At 44.2% G+C, this 20,947-nt stretch overlaps 1 protein-coding gene across 2 annotated transcripts in view; it reads left to right on the plus strand.

Annotated features, from left to right (window-relative positions):
* The first annotated feature begins 2,996 nt into the window (after positions 1-2,996).
* MICALL2 (MICAL like 2) overlaps positions 2,997-20,947 on the plus strand; it is a 62,820-nt gene continuing 44,869 nt past the window's right edge. For both annotated transcript variants that reach the window (XM_083153082.1, XM_083153083.1), the window contains exons 1-2: positions 2,997-3,180; positions 9,925-10,068. In XM_083153082.1, the coding sequence (XP_083009208.1) occupies positions 9,926-10,068 (143 nt within the window). In that variant the 5' untranslated portion in view covers positions 2,997-3,180; position 9,925. The remainder of the gene's footprint in view (positions 3,181-9,924; positions 10,069-20,947) is intronic.

Below are 20,947 nucleotides of genomic sequence, written 5' to 3' on the forward strand. Positions count from 1 at the left end.
GCGCTCCGGTGCTTAGCACCGGCCCTGGGTAGGGAATATATATTGTAAGCTCCACTGGGGCAGGGACTGATGTGAGTGTTCAAATATTCTCTGTAAAGTACTGCGGAATATGTGTGCGCTATATCAGAAACTGTTAATAAATAAAAATAAATAAATACATGCACACACCATGCATACATATACTCACACCCCTAGGGTCCCCCTCAGTTCGGTCTTCTTCTCCAGTAGGCAATCCAAGAGTTAAGCTCACTTGAGGAGCCGCTCCTCCCTAATACTGAGGGAAATCATCACTTGGACTCCCCTCAACCAATCAGGGCTTTGCTTCAGAGGAACTCCCATCTAACTGGATGTAGCCATCTCCATGGAGACAACTACATCCAATCAGGGCTAAGCTCAGCCCTTATTCCTTAAGGGGAGTCCCAGTGACTGACATCACTGGGTTTTAGGGATGGTCATCGACCATCAATGATTACAAATCATCAATGGTTTATGGCCGATGTTGAATAGTTATGACATCGATGGGGAGAACCAGATGGTTTCCCACCATCGATGTCAGGGTTAACTGAATAGTTTTGTTTTTATTTTTTCATTAAGGGGCCAGGACACGGAGCATAGCTTCGCCCCCAACACCCGCGAAGCCCCGTCCCCGTATTTTGGGCCAATCTTTCAAAGCAAATGGATGACCATCGATATGTAAAAACATGGATGGTCATCCATTGCATAATTATACACCATCGATGGCCTAGTGCACGTTTGCCATCGATGGCAAAGGCAATGATGGCCATCCCTACTTGGATTTCCCTCAGTATCTGGGGTATGATGTCACTGGGATTTCCCTTAGTATTGGGGAGGAGCCGCATGTGTGTCAAGTCCTCTGATGCACATTGTTCTTTTTGTTATTTTAACTCCTGGATTGCCTACTGGAGTAGAGGACTGACCTTCGGATGATCCTAGAGAGGTGAGTATATGTATGTTTGTGTGTGTACATGTATGATAATAAACTTTTACATTTCAGTGTGTGTGTGTATTTATTTTAACATTGGTCATGCTGTTCTAGCAGGCCCTTTAATGCCCCGCATGCTGGGACTTGTGGTTTTCCAAGTCCCTGAATGCGGGTGAGGCTTGCCGGGACTTATAGTTCCACTGCACAATCCAATGTTATTTTTAGTTTTGGTGGTTGGTGGAGGGGTTATTAAGGGGTCCCCACACCCCCAGGATCCCCATCCAGGACTGTCCTGCCAGATTTTCTTGTTCTGCCTGTAAACACTGTAAAAATATTTTGCCCGTTTTTGACCCTAAGAAATCGCACATTACTAAAAATGACATCTGGCCCATAGTGTATTGTGCCTTTTATTGTATAGTTTGTTCAGGGTTTAAGAGTGATTGAGATAAAAATTTGACATTTGCAGGCCAGCAATATCAAAGAGAAATGTAAATATATTTGCAATTTTGTAATATTACTATATGGGAGAAGCTTGGGTACTTGTGTATTATCTGAGCGCCCGATTTTTTCATTGCACCTTAAAATCGCGTTGTATCACATCGCATACAATCATATTGCATTTGACCCGGTTTTTATATGTACAGGCACCCAGATGCTTGTTTCATATGTGAAATGGCCCCCCAGACCCCATTTTTAATTGTATACCCACCCTGATGGCTAAATGCCCCCCATTGTTAACACCACCCCACTATCAACGCCAACCCGAAGCGTGGCGAGTGCAGCGAGCCCGCGGGGGGCGGCGGTACGCGTCCTCCGACCTTTTCATACCCCCACTATCCACGTCGGCGTGGAGTTGATTTTATATAGTGTGGCGACCGCAGCGAGCCCCACAAGGGGACGCGAATTACATGTGAAGTAATACGTGTCCCCTCGCGGGCCTCGCCACGCTTCGGGCTCGGTGGCTCGCCACACTATATAAAATCAACTCCATGCCGACATGGATAGTGGGGGTATGAAAAGGTCGGAGGACGCGTACCGCCGCCCCTCGCGGGCTCGCTGCGCTTGCCACGCTTCGGGTTCACGTTGATAGTGGGGTGGCGTTAACAATGGGGGGCATTTAGCCAAAATCGTGTCGCATCGCATCGCATCGCATTCAATGTTCCCTTTAATTTTATGAAGGCTGTGTGAGGCAAAAGATTTTGGCTGTGCAACTTTGGAAGGAAATTAACATTTTTGTGCGTCACTTACATATAACTGGAAAATGACATTCAGCATTTGTGTTAACTTTACTTCAAAATGATATTAAACATTTAAACATTGAGAACACAGCACACAACGTAGTTAATGGGTGAAACACACATTAATTGAGTTCACAACTGCAAAAAGGGACCACTGCTGCTATGTGCGCTCTGTTGTGATGTCTGTGCGCACGCTCGACGAGTTGTGTTCGCGCGCACACGCGCACAGCTTAGAGGGAACACTGGTCGCATTGTATACCATACAATAGCATACAATGCGACGCAATTTTGTCTTCAAGGGTATTTCAAGGGAAATCGCGTCAAATCGCATGCTTTCGGTAGTGGCATACAATTTCAACATCGGGCGCCCAGATAATACACAAGTACCGCAGCTTGCACTAAGTGTAATGCAGGTTTATAGCTACTTTACGTGGCACGTGATTTTAAAGTGACCGATATTACAGATGCATTTTTAATAGGCAAGCAATGTGGTCATTGTATATAATGTCACGTGAAAGGATTCCTCATCTCCGATACTGCCCTGCCACCGGCAAAGCAAAACCCAGATTCCCAGGCTGCTGTAAAGTCTGACTGCGTGTCCTCCTCCTGCCTCCCATAGTAGTCCGCCAGTCCTCCCCCCACCTCCATGCAGTCACAAACCCCGCCCACTCACCTCCTGTCAGCGGCAACAACGCTCATGTGCCCGCCCCCACAACATTAAGCACGCCGATCGCTAGCCCCGCCCCCTCTCCAAAAGCCCCGCCCATCGGCCACATTTACTCCCTTTGCTGTGGACGCTAAGCCCCGCCCAGCTCCCTGGCTCCTCCCACGTACTGTGATCTCTGTCTGGAAGCAAGTGAGTAACGTAAGCAACATCTTTATCTGCGGGACACAGGAGCAGCTCTGCCGCCTGCATTGCGGGCATATGGAGGAGGTGGCCGTACATATACACTGACGGGGCAGCCGTACCCGGGGCTCACTGACTGCAGCAGCAGCCAGGTAAGGTGCTATACACTGTGCTCTACCTCTGTGTGTGTGTGTGTGTCTGCCTGCTGTGTGAGGTCTTAGTAAAGGGACGCGTTACATGCCGGCAGTATACACTGTCTGATCAGTGCTGTACGTGGGTCAGTGCTGTAGACACCTCTGTCTCTGCTGTATTCTGTATTGTTAAATGATCTGCAGGTCTTATAATACATGTTATATACATTACTCAAAATGATATACACTATATTATATATTACACACAGCCAGGGGCTGCTGATTCAATGTTGTATTTCACCAGAATATGTGTGTGTGTGGAAATTATATACTGTCACTGTTGCCATCCTGCTGTGTCCCACATATTCCCTGTGCACTGTGCAGTGCTGTGTGCAGGAAGCAGAGACTACTGTGTATAGTGAATATGATTGTACAGTCTGACTTTTTGTCCATGTCAGGGAGCAAAGATCAGAACACGTATTTTTATGCTACTTTATTCTCAATTAACTTTTTTCTGTAGTGTGTTGTATAGTGTTTGACAGAGACATGCTATTTGTAATGGACTCAGAAGTTTTATAATAATTAAGAAAAGTTTAATTGGGAGCACCCGCCACTTAACGTTGACCATAAATGTAATAATAACCAACATGTGACAGCATCAGGGATCAGCCTGATCTGTACGTTTTGTAAAAAAATGTTCTTATCTTCCACTTTGCAGCTGGTGTATGAGTTTGTTGTCTCCTGAGTTTGTTTTACTTTGTTATGACTTGTTAAACTGTGAGTAGTTAGAAGTGCTATGTTATGACATATTTCCACAGTTAGGTCTTCTAACACTTCTATTAACCTTTTGTGTGTGTATATAGCGCAAGTGCAACCACGGTGCTAGCGTTGCTTCCTCTCATCGTGGGGGTCACGGTTTCCATTCTGACCAAGAACCAATCTGTGTTGCATTTGTACAGTCTCCACGTGCATGAGTTGCACAGAATGTTTATCGGAACAGAGATGCCGCAGCCTTTACAGCTGTCTATGGAGACGCAGTCGTAAGCTCCAACACGCCCCCCTATAAAGGTTGCCACATGACTCCATTTCAGTTGCCACCCCTTTAGCCTGGCTATGGGTTATTAGAGGTCATACTGGCTTCTTCAATGCGTTTACCTGTGGCTAACATACATGATCAAAACATGGTCAGAAAATCACAATCCATCCAAACAATAATAAAATGATGGTGGGTATAGGGGCATTTGACATGGGTTCCATTGTTAGACCTGTTTACATTAGTGTTCATTCTAGAAACCTGCACCTTTCAAAGCCTGTGCAGTTCCCATTTCCCGCCTGGGGTGTCACACTGCTGCTGTGCTTCTACCACAGCCTGGTTTGTATCTCAGTGCTGGTGTCTTAGGTCTGCAAGTGACTACAAAATCATTTGATGGTCGGCGACCATCGAATGATTTTGTCCCCGCACACAAGGCTGCGAATGGATGTATATGCAAAACATTCATTTGCATACATGCGGGGGAACTCCACGTGCTGGGGGAAGGGGGGCATGGGCGTTGCGAGTCAACCAGAATAAGGCCCAGAGTGTATGGCGGGGATGCAGTTACAATCCCAGCGGTCAGAATCCCGGCAATCAATATCCCGACCGCCGAAATCCTGACACTTTCTCCCTCTAGAGCAGTGGTTCCCAACCTGGGGTACTAGTACCCCTGGGGGTACTCTGCAGACCAGTTGGGGGTACTTGAAAATAATATTGGTAATGGCGGAAGATGAAAAAAAGTATTTCGATGGCAGAAGAAGACCCATTGCCATGGAGAAGAACCATGTTTTGTCACTTACGGTTCTGTCTTCAACCTCATCAGCATCATCAGTGTCTCCTGGTGCTTTTGCCTGACCAGCAATCCATGGGGAGCTTCCCATGCGGCCCTCAGACATCAGCGATCATCTGCCCTGCGTTGACACAGGTGGAAGAAGCAGCGGCATTAATCCTACAGGTGTAAGTGGGAACCCTGGAGACAGTACATAACCAGCGGCCAGACACGGAAGGGCACGATTCCTGTACGCATACCACTCACTTCCACTCCACTCATAAGTACTGTCTATTTTTCAAATTGAGAGGGGGGGTACTCTTCAATAAAAAGCCTAATCAAGGGGTACAGTAGAGAAAAAAGGTTGGGAACCACTGCTCTAGAGGGAGAATAAAATAGTGTGCCGAGCACAGCGAGGCAAGGGGTGGGGCGATCCACGCCCCCCCCCCCCTTGTCGGGATTTTGAACGTCGGGATTCCGACCGCCGGGATTTAGTACCACTCCCGTATGGAGTGTGGTTGTGAGGCCTTAATGTCTAACAGCATTATCTACTAGACTGTGATAAACATGTATTATGTTTGTTTAATCTAACGTTTTTCAACCACTGTACCGTGGCACACTAGTGTGCTGTTCTCAAGTGTGCCACCAAATCTTGAGATATCCACACTAGTTTACGGCCACCACCAGTTCACCACCTGTTAATCACTGGTCTCATGTTTTCATGTGAGGGCCAATGTATTTTGTTTGTTACCTGTGGGAACCAGTGTGATTTATTTTTTCATATTGGTGCCAATGTTTAATTCCCTGTGGGGACCATTGTGTTTTTTTTCCCTGTGGGGTCTGGTGGTGTTCCTTGACATTTTTTTTATTGTTTGGTGGGCTGTGAGTTGAAAAATGTACCCATCTGTGGCTGCACATATAGAAGGCACTGACCTCAGAATAGTCTTCAGTAGCTCATGGAGGACCTTGCTGAAGGCTACTATCTGTTCTAAAAATCGACATATACTTGGTGATACCTGCCCGATGGTTGAGCAACTAGATATATTTAGCCAAACAAGCTGAATCAATGGAGCTTGACAAACTTGAGCTTATATTGCCTGGTGACACTTGTTTTTTATTTTATTGCCTTTATTTTAGTTTAATTTGTGTACAACAAGGTACCATGGCGATCCAATAGTAAAGTCGCTCCTGTTGTGCTTCAAGCCATTCTATCAGTAGGGATCGTGTTGATGCACAGAGTTTCAAATCTAGTATTTCAAAAAAAAAGTATTTGCTACTGTGCATTCACGGAATCTTTACTGGAAATGTCATTTGTTCTGCTCTGCCAAATCATCATTGTGGTATGTGTGTTTATATTATACTCACGTTCTGTCCATATAACTATCACCTGTTGTAATCGAAATGGGGAACGTTTTTGTAGTCTTCAGTTTATAGGCGGAATTGCAGGTTACACAGAAAACTTTTGTGTTTTAGATACAGGTTGAGTATCCCTTATCCAAATATTCGTTATCTAAATTATTCCGAAAACCAATCCCTCCCCCCCCCCCCCCCTCCATAAAAACCTACTGGGGACATGATATGTAACTGGCACTAAATATGTGCAAAAATAAATGATTGCGTGGCATTCAAAGTCAGTGCCTGAGATAATACACACATTTTGTTTCCTGCTCAAATAAACCATATTTGTGTATGTTTTCTGTGTTTGTACAACATAAATGCAAGATTCTTCATTGAAATATAAAAATATTGAGAAATACGGAATAATGCGTTATCCAATATGCTTCTGGTCCCGAGCATTTTGAATAAGGAGCACTCAACCTTTAGTGATTATAGACACCATTATAAGTACGGTAAAGCCCCATAAACAGTAGACCAGGTGTAGGCAACCTGTGTCTCTCCAGCTATTGTGAAACTATAAGTCCCAGCATGCCTTGCCACAGTTTTGCTATTACGGAGTGCTATTAGAGGGCCCTTCTGATCAATATCTTTTACTATACACCAGGGCTGGGCAATTGCGGCCCTCCAGATGTTGAGGAACTACACATCCCAGCATGCCTTGCATCAGTTTCAGCATGTCCACATAGCCAAACTAATGCAAAGCATCCTGGGATGTGTAGTTCCTCAACATCTGGAGGGCCGCAATTGCCCAGCCCTGCTATACAGCCTAGTGTGTGCATTGAATATCGTTAACGATGCATGCTCCTGCACACCCTGAAGGACCCCCTCCCTTGTCCTGCACGTGGGAGGTCCTCGTTAATGACTGCCATATGGCAGCTGCAGCATGGCTGACTCCCCGCCAGCATCGGCAAGAGTGTATGCACTTGGCGATGCTGGGTCCCCACCGCCATCAATATCAGTGTTGGCGGGGATCGTGTAGTGGGGTCTGTATACTAAACTTTGGAGAAATATAGGTATACGGAAATCAGTCAATCTGCTCCTAACTGCCATGTTACAGGTTGTATTTGAAAAATGTCAGGAGCTGATTGGTTGGTACTTTATCTTTTATCCACTTTATCTCTCTACAGCAGGGCTGGGCAATAGCGGCCTTCCAGATGTTGATGAACTACACATACCAGCATGCCTGCATCAGTTTCAGCATGGCCACATAGCAAAACTAATGCAAAGCATCCTGGGATGTGTAGTTCATCAACAGCTGGATGGCCACTATTGCCCAGCCCTGCTCTACAGGGCTTAGGAAATAGACCCCAGGAATCCATTCTCCCACTTCTCTCACCATTCGGTGATCTCTGTTGTCCGTGCCAGTTCTCTTGCAGATTGCATTATTCTCCATACTGGTGCACTTATCCTGTGTCTAGTTCTACAATTCATGCTTACTTTGATCCGAGCACTAACTCTGAGTCATTTTTCCTTGGAAGGAAGAAGCCAAGACCAAGGCTGCAATTCTGTAATGGAAGTTTTGTGACCTGCTCCATACGTGGCAGTGGGGAACATGTGCATTGGCAGGCATTGCTAGAAAAAATATTGTGTATTTTATTAAGTGAATTCAAGCATTGGGACAATCAGCAAGGTTTAATTGGCCAAAATACATATTGGCCCTTATTCTTATTCAGGTTCACATGTTACATCTGCCCCCCTGCAGTGCACAAGGTTTTGTCCATTTGAGAAGGAATTTGCCTTTGCGGGTGAACCAGAATAATCCCCATTGTGTGCTCTGGCCAAAAATAGCAGTTTTCTTGTCCTAGCTGCCACTTTCAATGCAATAGGAAGGGTATGCGGGTCCTTTGTCGAAAATTGCTAGGTCGACATAGCAGGTCTGCATTGACAGAAGGTCGACCTAAGATTAAGGTTGACATGGGCATGGTCAACACTCACAAGGTCAACGCAAGTATTTAACTTTTTTTTTTGGTGTTGACTGACTTGGTTCATATTTTACTATCCAAATGGGCATAGAGTGAGAATATGATGGTGCGCTGAGCCCAGCGCGCCGCGGTACACTAATACGGTGTCCATGTTGACATAGTCACAAAAAAAATTGAAAAGCTTGTGTCGACCATGGCCATGTTGACCTTAAGCTTATTTTGACCATTTTCAGGTGTCGACCCAGTCAATGTCGACCATTGATTGTTGACCTAGACATTGTCTATCTCTTATACCGTAACCGTAGAACGTCCCTTGGGATTGTGGTGCATGGTGGTGGAGTCTAATGATTCAGGGCTGACTTGGGAAAAGGCCTCATCACCGGCACTGTTCTGGTCGGTGGGTGAAATCTGATGGCTGCTTTGTATTCAGTGTTGAGGCAGCTGGCAATTGTAGCCATCGCATGGCCCTAGAGTATTTTGGTCACATATAGATAGCCCCCCCCCCCATTTTGGTCCTAAAATTGTTTGGCTTTTCTTTTCAATAGCAATACATACAGTAGACAAGAACAGGTTATATTCATTATTAAAAGCCTTCAGAGCTAGCACCTGCCAATCACTTTCTAGCATTGTCCTACACCCCAGAGTTGTTACCACGTTTCCAATAACGGGCAGGGGATACAATACTATTCGGTTGGGTGCATCTATTTCACATTGGTTTTAGCTCTAGTGAAAGTTGGGCTTTCGAAGTACTGTAAGCACCATTTCCCCATTAATTTACTACTCCATCCCTAAGCACACATTCCACATGTTATTGCAGGTTTGGAGCTAGCGCTAGCCTCATGCATTTAGAAATTGCATGCTGACATTACATTACATTGGTGGGCAGGTTCATATCTTTTGCCAATTATATGGTTAAAAAGCTCTTAATTAAAAAGGCAATATATATATATATAATAAGTTAGTAGTAATTATTGTACAGTGCACCTGTGCCCCCATTGTTTTGCATGTAACTCAGGGTTGCCGACTTTCTTATTCTCCTCTCCGGGAGAAGCCCGGAGAGGAGAGTTTCAGTAGCCGCTCAGGGGGCGGGGCTTAAGCGTGACATCACTAAGCCCCGCCCCCATGCTGGTAAACCAGCGCATTCAGGGATCTCCGTTAAGAGGGGGGGGGCTAAAATGACGCGATTGTGTCATTTTAGCTCCGCCCCCTCCTCTGAGACCCGAGGATTGCGGCATTTTAATGCCCCGATCCGGGGGTCCCCCCTGAATCCGGGAGGGTTGCCCACCCTTCCGGGGGGCCGGGAGGGGGACCCAATTTTCGTGAGACTCCCGGAAATTCCGGGAGGGTCGGCAACCCTGATGTAACTATGAATCTCGGGGAGGTAGCGCCTCTCATTACAAGCAGTGTAGTGTCAATGGCTGGTAATAACGGCATTTTCACAATGGAAATCACTTGTATTCCTGTGTACAGTATGTGTCTTCCTGTGCATGTGTATTCCTGTGTAACTTATGTATTCCAGTGTATGTGTATTATGTATTGCTGTGTATGTGTTTGTTCATAAGAATTTTGTTTTGAAAATGAAAGTATTATTTATGTGTTCCCTTGACTCTCTTCTTGTTTCTTCCTTTTGGGGTTCTCCATAGGATGGCTGCAATTAAGGCTCTTCAACAGTGGTGCAAGCAACAATGCGATGGCTATCAGGACGTCACCATCACCAATATGACCACATCCTTTCGCGACGGGCTGGCATTTTGTGCCATACTACACAAACACCGGCCTGACCTCATGTAAGTACAGTATGTCCATAGAATTCTATAGCATATCTAGTGCGGTATTGGTGGAAGTTCTTAGTAGTGTTACGTCTAGGGTGGCCAATCCTGGGATCCCGGGATTTGGCTCCTTAAATGCTGGGATTTCAATCCCAGGAAACTCCAATCCCGGGATTTTGGGATTAGACTGCGCATGCCGGGCAGTGTCTGAGCAAGTGCACAGATGCTGCCAGGCTTCTCCCATCCTGGCAGTGTGGCTCTGTGCATGACTAGGTCAGAGGTCATCCTGCGCAGACCACATAGCCCCGTCCGTGCTGCACGCCCTCCCATCCTGACTGCATTGCATCGCCTGGCACCCGTCTTCACTGTGCGCCCGCCCACCGGCTCCTGGCTTCAAAATGCGTGCCCGGCTCCCGACCAGGAATCCCGGGATTGGGCATTTTTCAATCCCTATTTCCGGGATTGAAAAAATGCCCCGGGATTGGCATCCCTAGTTACGTCTCAGCCATCACCTCTGGCAACGTGGAGCCAGCGATGGACTTGGAGTGCTGTTTCCTTGTATGCATATGATATGCCCCACAGGGTTTATTATTTTGAAAGACAGGACATGTGCTACCTTTTGAGGAGGGGCTTAGGATAGATTAAGTCCTGAAAGCCGCAATTCCTTAGTGGGGGGATGTATCAAGCCTTGGATAAAGATTAAGGGGAGAAGTTGCCCAAAACAACCGATCCGCATCGCAAATGGCGGCGGAAGATTGAATAGCCCCCCTTATCTTTGTCCACTTTATCTCTCTCCAAGGCTTAGTCCATAGACCCCTTATGGGCCTACACACATAGCGACACTGATGAGCATTCCGAGCGATGCCGGAATGCTCAGCACACAGCGCTGCACAGCGATTTGTCAGGGACAGTGTCTCTGGTAAGAGCACTGTCCCTGCCCGGCAATTAAGAGAATAACATCCAGCATGCTGGATATTAATCTCCGGGCGATAGCTATCGATATGCCCCTACACATGGAGCGATGGAGCGATGTAGGAGCATTCTCTAAGCGATTGAGTGGTCCCATTATTGTTCCATGGTCGCGTATTTCTGTGGAGGATAGTTTGTCCTCTTTTGCCCTATCATGACATGTATTGGGGGCCTGAACACCTACACGTATTTACTAATTTCCCCAGTACTGGCAATACCTGTGTTTACCTTGCCTTATTGGGCAGTATTCAATGAGAAAAGTTCTCCGTGTTTTATGGAGAATTTGTTCTTTGTTCGCCTTGGACGGAGCATTTTGCTCTCCAAAAGCGAGCAACCCTATTCAATGTGAAATATTCTCCGTCTTTCTAAGTGATTTTCTCCGTCTCTCTCCGTGTAGCAATTCTCCATCTTTTGATGGAGATCTGGAATGTGAACTTTTAAACTAAAAGGGTTTTTTTTTTAATTTGGTGTCAAAAAATCAGGTTTTTTTTTCTGTGTAGGGGCATGTTATTTTTATTCATTTGCTTATAGCACATGAATATATATTTAATTTAAAAAAAAAAATTTTTTTAAATTTTTTTTTTTTTTTTACACTGTGCAGCCAGCAGGGGGCCGGAGCGCTCGAGCCGCTCATTAGATATTCATATATTCACTGCACCCGATCGTTAATATGCACGATCGGGTGCAGTGAATACTGGGTCCCCCGCTGGCTATAGGGGGGGGCAGCTTGTGCTGCCTGGGTCCAGGGGAGCCCACCTCCCCTCCACATTCCTCTGGAGCAGCCAGGGAGACTTTAATCTCTCTGGCTGCTTCCGTCCCCCGGCTCCCTGAAAGCTCCCTGCCGCGGACGCTCGTCCGCTGCAGGGGTTAAGACTCGCCGCGAGTGGTGGCGAGCATCAGCCACATTGAATAGTGGGAGCAGGAGGCTCCGGAACACGGAGAATCTCCGCTAAAACACGGAGAGTGCATGGAGAGCGAAATAAAACGCTCTCCATGCACGGAGAACTTTCACGTTGAATACTGCCCACTAAGTTCATGTTCTTGGCTGTACAAACATGGATATTGCAGTAATTGTATCAATAAAATCATGTTTACCGTTTAATTTCACTGCTGTGTGTGTTTTTTGTACGGAAACCTTTAATATGATTTTTTTACTTTAGCTGAAGGGCGCAGTTCAGTGACATTCTGAGAACCTGCTCAATCAAAAAATAAGATTGTATTTGTTCCCAAAAAAGTGCATCTGTTGGTTCCAAAGTCCAAATAAACGGAGCATTCATTAAAATCTGGATGCATGCTGGACACAGTGATGAAACTAAAACCACTGTGGGTGTGTTGGAAAATGTGAAGTGTAACAGAGCAGTGTGAGTGCGTCCACGCCTTGGACATGTTTTCCAGTAACTGGTGTGAGGACCACAATGTATCCATTTATGTCCTTCCCAAATATGTTCTCTGTGCTGGACTATAAAATGCAGTAGCTGGACAGGCAGATACTGAACACAGTAAATGCAATGCTTATTATTAATGCATATGTGTGTACGTTTGTTATACATTCCATCAAAATGACGCACTTTCTAAATAAAACTAGTGATTTTGTTATGCCAGAAACCTCTGCCACCCATTGATTTTATGCCGGCTACTGCAGACGTCATCGTAATTACCTGCACTTGGACCAACCTGAGGCTATTTGCAAGAGAACGTCAAACAGGCTTCCCTTCCCAGTACGCATGACTCAGAATTGCATGGTGCATTGGTGACATGCCTACAGGGCAAGGTGGTTATAGAGGGACCAGATTATTTAACCCTTTGAGTGCCAACGTTACTGTGAGCGATACTCAAAACATCCGCTAAAAATGCCAGCATCGCTCACAGGGAATGTTCTTTTTTTATTTTGGGTGCAATATTTAACTGTGGGACGATATGGAAAAGGCGGTACTGTAAGTGTTGGAAACATCAGGGTGTACAAGTTTTGTAAATAATACTCTGCAAATAGGGTTCCGTGTCTAACCTCAAAGGGTTGCATTTAAATGGATTTACCCAGATGTCCCCTTTACTCTTGGATAGTTGTATTTGCAGATCTAGATCCTGGAAATTAATTGAAATATGGAAATATGTATTTGCTCAAACACATCATCTGTGATGAGGCCAAACGAGCAGATCATAGGGGTCTTGCGGGTTTTCACTCTGATTTTGTGACAGACATTCTTTAAGACAATGTCATCATAAGGGGGATGGTTTGCAGGCACACAATAATGAGGTCATGCAAAGATGGGGTCAGCCCTAAATGGACTTGGGGCCTGATTCTGGTTCACTTGCAAAAGCAAATTCTCTCTTTAATGGACAAAACCATGTGCACTGCAGGTGGAGCAGATGTAACATGTGCAGAGAGAGTTAGATTTTGGTGAGTTATTTTGTTTTTGTGCAGGGTAATTACTGAAGTACAAATCCCAACTAAATCTAACTCTCTGCTCATGTTACATCTGCCCCACCTGCAGTACACATGGTTTTGTCCATTAAAGAGAGACTTTGCTTTTGAACCTGAATCAGGCCCCAAGTCCATTTAGGGCTGACCCCACCGGTCCCCTTATGATGACATTACCTTAAAAACTGGAAAAAACATGTTCTGTCTGAAAGGGGCTAACCCAGGAATTTCCTGGGTCTGTGATGCAGTGTGAAAGGAGGTCTCAAACAAAAACCCGGGATTTTGCAGAAGAGAAAATCCTGGGTCTGAGCAGGGAAATTCCCGGGCTGTATGTCTGAAAGGGGTATAACTTTTATTGATTATGTTGTTTATGGGTGTGATATATATGTTATGTAGGAGTGGCTAAAAAAAATGTTAATATTATTTTGAAAAATGTACAGTATTAAGTACCTCAAAATTATTCACTTTATTCATAAAAAATGCACAAATCAACCATTTAACACTGTTTAAATACCTCCCAGAAATTTCCTTTATGACCGCCTTCTGAGTGATTCTGCAAACAAACCTATAATTTCCCGACAGGTCATCCCACTTTTTCCTGCACTTCTTTCCCATTGCAAATGACTGACAGATCTCCATCCCTGAATAGTCATTTTTATTTGGATTGGAGATTTCTTGGGAGTGCGCAACTGTGCGCATGTCTGTGAGTCTCATGACTGCCACCTAATTGGATTGACCCCCATAGTCAACATTTTAGGCAATGTAATTTATGAAGATGACATTACTACTATCATATGGTTGAGTAAAGGAAAGGGAATTACAAAACTTTAATTTCTGGTTTAAAGACTCCGTCATCTAGACAAAACCTCATTTAAACATGAAAATCCGCTTTATGTGGTGGCGACCATTTCACATTGAAAGCTTGATGCATCCAGTCCTCTGATGCGATCATCAGTTCTGTTTTACAAGGAGAAATTTGACGTTCATATTATTTACAATGTGAACAATTTTGTTAATATGCAGTAAGGTTAATTTGCACTACACGGTCATTCAACCGCATGGATGGCCACAGATTTTTGTGCTATATTCATTTTTTTTATTTTAAGGGAGAAAATCCTTTTGTTTTTGTGTGTTGGTTTTTTTGTTGGTTTTTGTTTCCAATTGGCGCCTGTCAGAACTTTCAGTTGTCTTGCCAGTCCGGCATTATTTTGGCTTGTGTCTTCTGAAGGTGACCAGAAAGGTAGTCTGTTTGGGTGTGATGCCCAGTTATTTGCCAGGGTTTTATTGATTTGCGTGTCAAACTCAATGCATTTAAGAAATGCAGTTGTGCCCAGTTGTCAAAAATGGCATACATATGTGATTCCCGGCGGTGTGGATGTCTGAGGTAAAAATACTGACACCGGCATCGCGATATGAAGGATCCCGACAAGGGCTCGGCAAGTGCCCTAACCCTCTCCACCTACCCCTTAACCATAACCCTCCTGGCTTCCGCTAAAGGCCCTGCACTAGGCCAAGGTATCGCATGCACCCTCGCATGCGATACCTCTGGAACTCCCTGGTGGAGAGAATGGGTGCTAGATCGCATGTGGTTCTTTTGCATACAGTGTATCATATGTGATCCCATTCGCTGCCCTGGGACACAATGTATCCTTGGTGCAAAAGTGACCATCTGCAGATCCCATCTGATGTGCACGGGAAGAAATTACATACGATTGAACAGTTGATTTGTCGGCCTGATGCGTCTAAACTGTGTAGAAAAAGAACAAATTATTCTAGTGTATGGCCACTTTAACCATAACTGTTACATAAACTTTCATCAGTTTATGCTGATTCTAGTCTTTTTATGCAGTACCACAACCAATTCAGCCTTTATGTTTTCTGCTGATACATTTTAATGGTTTAAAGACTCAAAAAATTTTTTTTTTCATAATGCAGAATGCCACTTACCCATAGCCTAGCCCATCCATCACTTTGTCATGTCGATCGAGAACTGTTTAGGCCCCAGCAAACTACAGGTTGGGTGTCCTATATGCTTCAGACCAGAAGTATTCCGTTTTTTCTGTATCTTGTAATATTTTCATACTAAACCATAATATTAATTTGTTTTATATACACCTTACATATAAAGCCTGAAGGTAATTTTACAGTAGGGGTATCCAGGTAATTGGCTAGCCAGTTAGCCCCAATGCCGAAAACTGTGACTCCTGATACATAATTCCTGGTAAGCAGCAGGTTGACCTGCGATAATGCATGAAATCCTGGACATTTCCCTGAACCCATCTGATTTTTTTTTTTGGCGCGATTGCGGTCAATTTAGGCCACTAAAAAGGTCTGTAGTTAGATACAGCGATAATGACCATCAGTCATAAATCCCGCTATCCCCCAATTTTTTAAGTCTGAAACTGCTTCAGGTTTATTTGGATATGCCCCAATATGTTTTGAAAAAAGTTTGTGTACATTGAACAAAGCAAAGTTGTTGTTGTTATTATTATCCTTTTTATGAAGGGTTCCGCAACACCTAACAAAGTGTATAAATAAATTAGCAAAATAAAAAAGGTGACATACAGTACAGGACAATATAGGACAAGTGCATGGTATATAAACATTACTTCATCAGGGGACAGGACACTAATACCACTCTCACATAGCAAAATGCAGGGTCGCACCACGACTTTGAAACAGTTCAGTCCCGGAGCTGCCCTGCATTTTGCTCTTTTCAAACCTCTTCAGCGACCCACAATATTGCCGGGTTGCTAACGTCATGCGGGAGTGGGGCGGAGTGGCATCGGGGGCGGGGAAGGAGGCAGCGGTTGGAACTGGCACTGCCTCCTCTATCAGTGTGAATGAGAACTGGGTCGCTCGACCTAGTTTACACTGCAGAGCAACCCTGCTTTTTTACAGGTCACACCTACTACCTGGTCAATTTGGCATGAACCTAGTAATTAGGTGCGATCTGAAAGGGGCAGGAAATGAGTATTGGGCTGACAGAAAATAGTCTAAACAGAGGAAGATGTACAGTACATAAAGGAAGAGGGCCCTAATTGTTAGAGTGCACATTCTGAAGTCTCTAGAAAAATTTGGATCAGATTTTGAACTCTTAAATCAAAAAGAAAGAGTAGAGCGTTTTACAGGACAAATTCAATCCTCTCCAGGCTGGGAGCATTTGTTTTTAAGTATAACCAATTATATTCCATCCATGACTACATATTTACTGGTGAAAATATGGTGTGGTGTGGTGAAATGTCTTTTTTTAAATGTTTTTTGAACGTTTAACAACATTTTGCTTGAAATATACCATCATCTCTAATCATCACCTTCTGATCTAAGCAAACATGTAGATGGAGTCTAAAGCCATGTGCACATGGGACGATTCATCTAAGCGATTTTGACTGCATCCTCAAAAATTGCTTCAAATGTGTCCATGAATTGTCCCGTGTACACAGTGGGCGATAATGTTACATGGCCCTGCAGCGTCGCTATCGCCCATCAAAACAGGTACTGCAGGCAAGAATATTCTTGCTAGACGCTGTAGTGTCTATTAGGCTGTACGCACGGGCTGCTGCTGGGATAGCCACCGGCTTATCTACGGCAGTGACTGGGAGATTTTGACTAAGCAAAATCACTCAGCCTCCAGCCTGTGTGTACACCCAGGGGCGTAACTGGATATTCGTAGGCCCCATAGCATAAGTTTTTAAGGGCTACCTAGCAACTGATGGTGTTAAATGTGTGTAAAACCTTACTTAAACAGTAAAGCTGGGCCCCCATCAGCTGTGGGCCCCATAGCAGCTGCATACCTTGCACCTGTGGTAGTTACGCCCTTGTGTACACCCCTTAAAGGTTTTTACCTCAGAAACAAAAAGAACATCTTGGCCAATCTAGTCTGCCCTTTTATTTTACCTTTTTGCCAACTTCAACCTTATTTGTTCTTTAGTTCTTTGTAACGATATTCTCATGCCTAAAGTATCTCAAGCATGTTTAAAATTGCTCCACTGTTTCTGATACCTCAATACAACATTAATGTACATGTTCAGCCAAATAATTATTGGCTTCAGATTAGCCTAAAAATATTTACATCTATCAGGCTTTCTAACAGTCATCCATACATAACCATTGTGGTCTTTGTACTCTTAAATTTGATTTGGCATCAGGTTAAATTGACCCATATGAAAGTAGTCGTATTTTAACTTCAGATCATTATGTGTCGCTGGCTGAGTCATATAAATAACAGTGGGATGCTATACAAAACGGTCTATTATTTATGTATTGTATTAACTTCAGGTTGCAGGGTTCTTAGCCATAAATCTCTTACATGTGTTCTGGGCTAGGGATGTCCTTAGTGGATATCTAATTAGATACATTTGTATCTGCCAAGTGGGCAACGGTAAAGGCCCCTGAGAAATGATTCTTCTGATGTTCTTTGTATGTCCTTATCTAATTCCGCCATAAAACGTTGCCTCCCACTGATCCTTTGTCTGTATTATATCTTGGGCTACACAAACTTCAGAACGTATTTGCTTTGTAGGTGTTCTTTGGCTGCAATGATCTGACGGTTGACCATTTCATCCGCCACGATACGAGATTGGAGTTCAGCAGGAATTATTGCACAGGCAGACTATAGCATTGAGAGGCACTAAAACCAGGTGTCTCTGTATATGTATATGCTTATACTCATTTTAACCCTTTGAGGGCCAACATGTGTGTGAGAGATGCTAAGAATGCCAGCGTTGCTCACATTTGTTAATATAAATTCAAATAAAAAATTATGTGTAAAAAAAAAAGATTATACTTCTTCTTCCTACTTCATGGCAGCAATTACACTTCCTTCTATTTAGACAGGCAGTTTTTTTCACCCCAGGATCATGCTCCTCCTCTTCCTCTTCCCTATGTAGCTCAGCACCTCCCTATAGCCATTAGTCTTTTTCCTGTCTCCTCTATTTGTACAGGTAGTTAGAGTAGTGGTTTGTTATTTTTTCTCACCCAGCAGGCTGGTATGCTGTTTGGGCCTTGGCCGCAAGAAAACAGAAGGTTGGCGGTGCCTTACCTAATTTTGGTCCTGGCCGGCGGCGTGGACACTATAGGCGGCCATTACCTGGCGGATGAGCTGCTGTGGGCGTCCTCCGGCGCTATAATCGTATGCCCGGTCATACAGTGCTGCCATGGCCAGTGGGTGGAAGGCGGCTGGTGTTCCCCGGCACTCTGTCCGCTGTCTCCAGGTCACAGAATACAGGTGTGGGCAGCGGAGTAGCCGGAGCATCTAACTCTTCCGATCGGATGTGGTCACAGGTAGCAGGAAGTTGCGGCGCATTCAATGCACGCGGCCTTTGTTCTACAGCGGGCCACCTGCTTTCCAGATACCGGAAGTGCCGGTATATAAAGCGCCTGCCCGGTGTGAGAGGTGCTAGGTGCTTTCTGTGTTGCTTACAGCCTGAGCATATTGAAAAATGGAGGCTGCCTCTCCCAAAGCTAAAGTATCGCTGCCCAGGTAAGTCCTCTGTGAGGACTGGTTCTTTTATCTTTGCAAGATCATCTGCGATCATGTCTATTAGAATTAGATAGCAAGTGATTTCCCCCCCCCCCCCCCTTTTTTTCCTTTACAGTGCGCCTTCTGCACCTAAGAAGAAGTTGTGTAAGAAAAAGAATGCTGCCAAGAGTTGCCCCTCATGTGACAAATCGTTTGTGGGAGAAGAGACTCTCTGTCAGGATTGTGTTGAGAGGGATCAGTTTCTAGTGTGTCTTCTCAGATTAATGAACCGTTGTGTTGGATGTAGAAGAATTTTGTAACTAAAGATGAATTCTTTAGTAATAAGAGGTCTAGGTCACAGACCAGTTTGGATCATGAAGGGGATTTGATGGCTGAAGATTTTGACCATGATCATGATATGATCAAGAAGGTTCCTTTGGTTCTACTGCAGAATCTAGGGAATTAGTGGAAGATGAGAGGTTGCTTAACCTGGAGTTAGTGGAGATGGTGTTGAAGGATCTTTCCAAGACCCTTAACTACAAACAAAAAGGAAAAAGTTCACCTAGGTGAAAGTAGGCGCTGGTGAGATGGGTGTTGAGCTACAGTAGCTGCTCGCACACAGGGGATGATCAGTCCCTAGAAAGAAAGAAAGAAATAGGAGCAGAAAACAATGGTGGTGGAGCGCTCAATAATAATAAAGAATACAAAAAAGAACTATAGTACAGATCAATTGGGCATCACATATACAATGAATTGAATAAGAATAAAATATTCAACAACATTATATACAACAACAAAAATCATAGAGATGAACAATGATATGAAGAATAAAATATACGCTTGATTAAAAAGATATTGTTGGATGGACTATATACTTAGAGTGTGTCCCGCTTGTTCCTATTGTGCGCTCCTTCAATTAGTATGGTCTCCCAGATGGTAATTTGCAAAATAACTGGTTTGGTGAGTGTCCATATACCTGGTTGGATGCCTTGTATCTTGAGTGGTGTAAGGATGGCCCTGCCTGGGCGGTCAGAATAGGCTCCAAGTTGTGAGCAGGTGGTGATGTCCCATAGATTTCCTAAAACAAATATATCACCTGTGCTACAGTTTCTTTGTGATGGGTTTAACAAAGGATTAGCAGTATCAACGTTGAAAGTGCATATTTCTGCGCTGAGTGTGTTACTGGACTTGAAACTGGCAGAAAATAGTTTGGTTAGAAGGTTTTGCCAAGCTATTAAAATAATTAGACCGAGGATTAGGTCTGTGGTTCCTCAGTGGGACTTGAATTTAGCTTTAAATGGATTAATGATTGCACCATTCGAGCCACTGGATAGGGTCAGTTTGAAATTCTTAACATGGAAAATTATATTTTTGGTGGCAATTACCTCGGCCAGAAGAGAGGGTGAACTGCAAGCTCTATGCATGAAAGATCTGTATTCAAGAATATTTCCGGATAAAGGGGTGCTTAGACATAAACAGTCATTCCTGCCCAAAGTTGTTGCATCATTTCAAGTTCATCAAGAGAATATACTAACTTGCTTTTGTCCTAACCCTTCCAGTAATAAGGAGGAGAAATTACATACTTTGGATGTGGTCAGAGCCATCAAGATTTATTTAGATAGAACCTGCAATTTTAGTCAGGTGGAATCATTGTTTGTAATTCCCCAAGGGGCAAAGAAAGGTTTATCCCCATCAATCAATTTCAATGTGACTTAAAGAAGTGATTTCTTTTACATATAAGAAGATAGGATGCATGATTCCCAAAGGAAAAAAAGCATAGTCAACCAGGGCAATGGCGGCTTCATGGGCTAGAGAGGCAAAAGTATCAGCTAAAGAGATATGCCAGGCTGCTACGTGGTCATCTCTACACACCTTTTCCAAACATTGGGGGAGATTCTCTAAGAATCTCCGCCCCCCTTTGCCGCCCCCTTTGCATATTTAATTATCGCATATGTTGTAACATATGCGATAATTAAGGCAAAGGACAGCTCTTGCGTTAAGAGCTGTCCTTTGCGGTGAGAGTCGCCGGGTCCCAGCAGGTCCCGGCG

Source organism: Crinia signifera, chromosome 7 (genome assembly GCF_055691185.1).
Source record: "Crinia signifera chromosome 7, ASM5569118v1, whole genome shotgun sequence".
NCBI classification, from domain to species: Eukaryota; Metazoa; Chordata; class Amphibia; order Anura; family Myobatrachidae; genus Crinia; species Crinia signifera.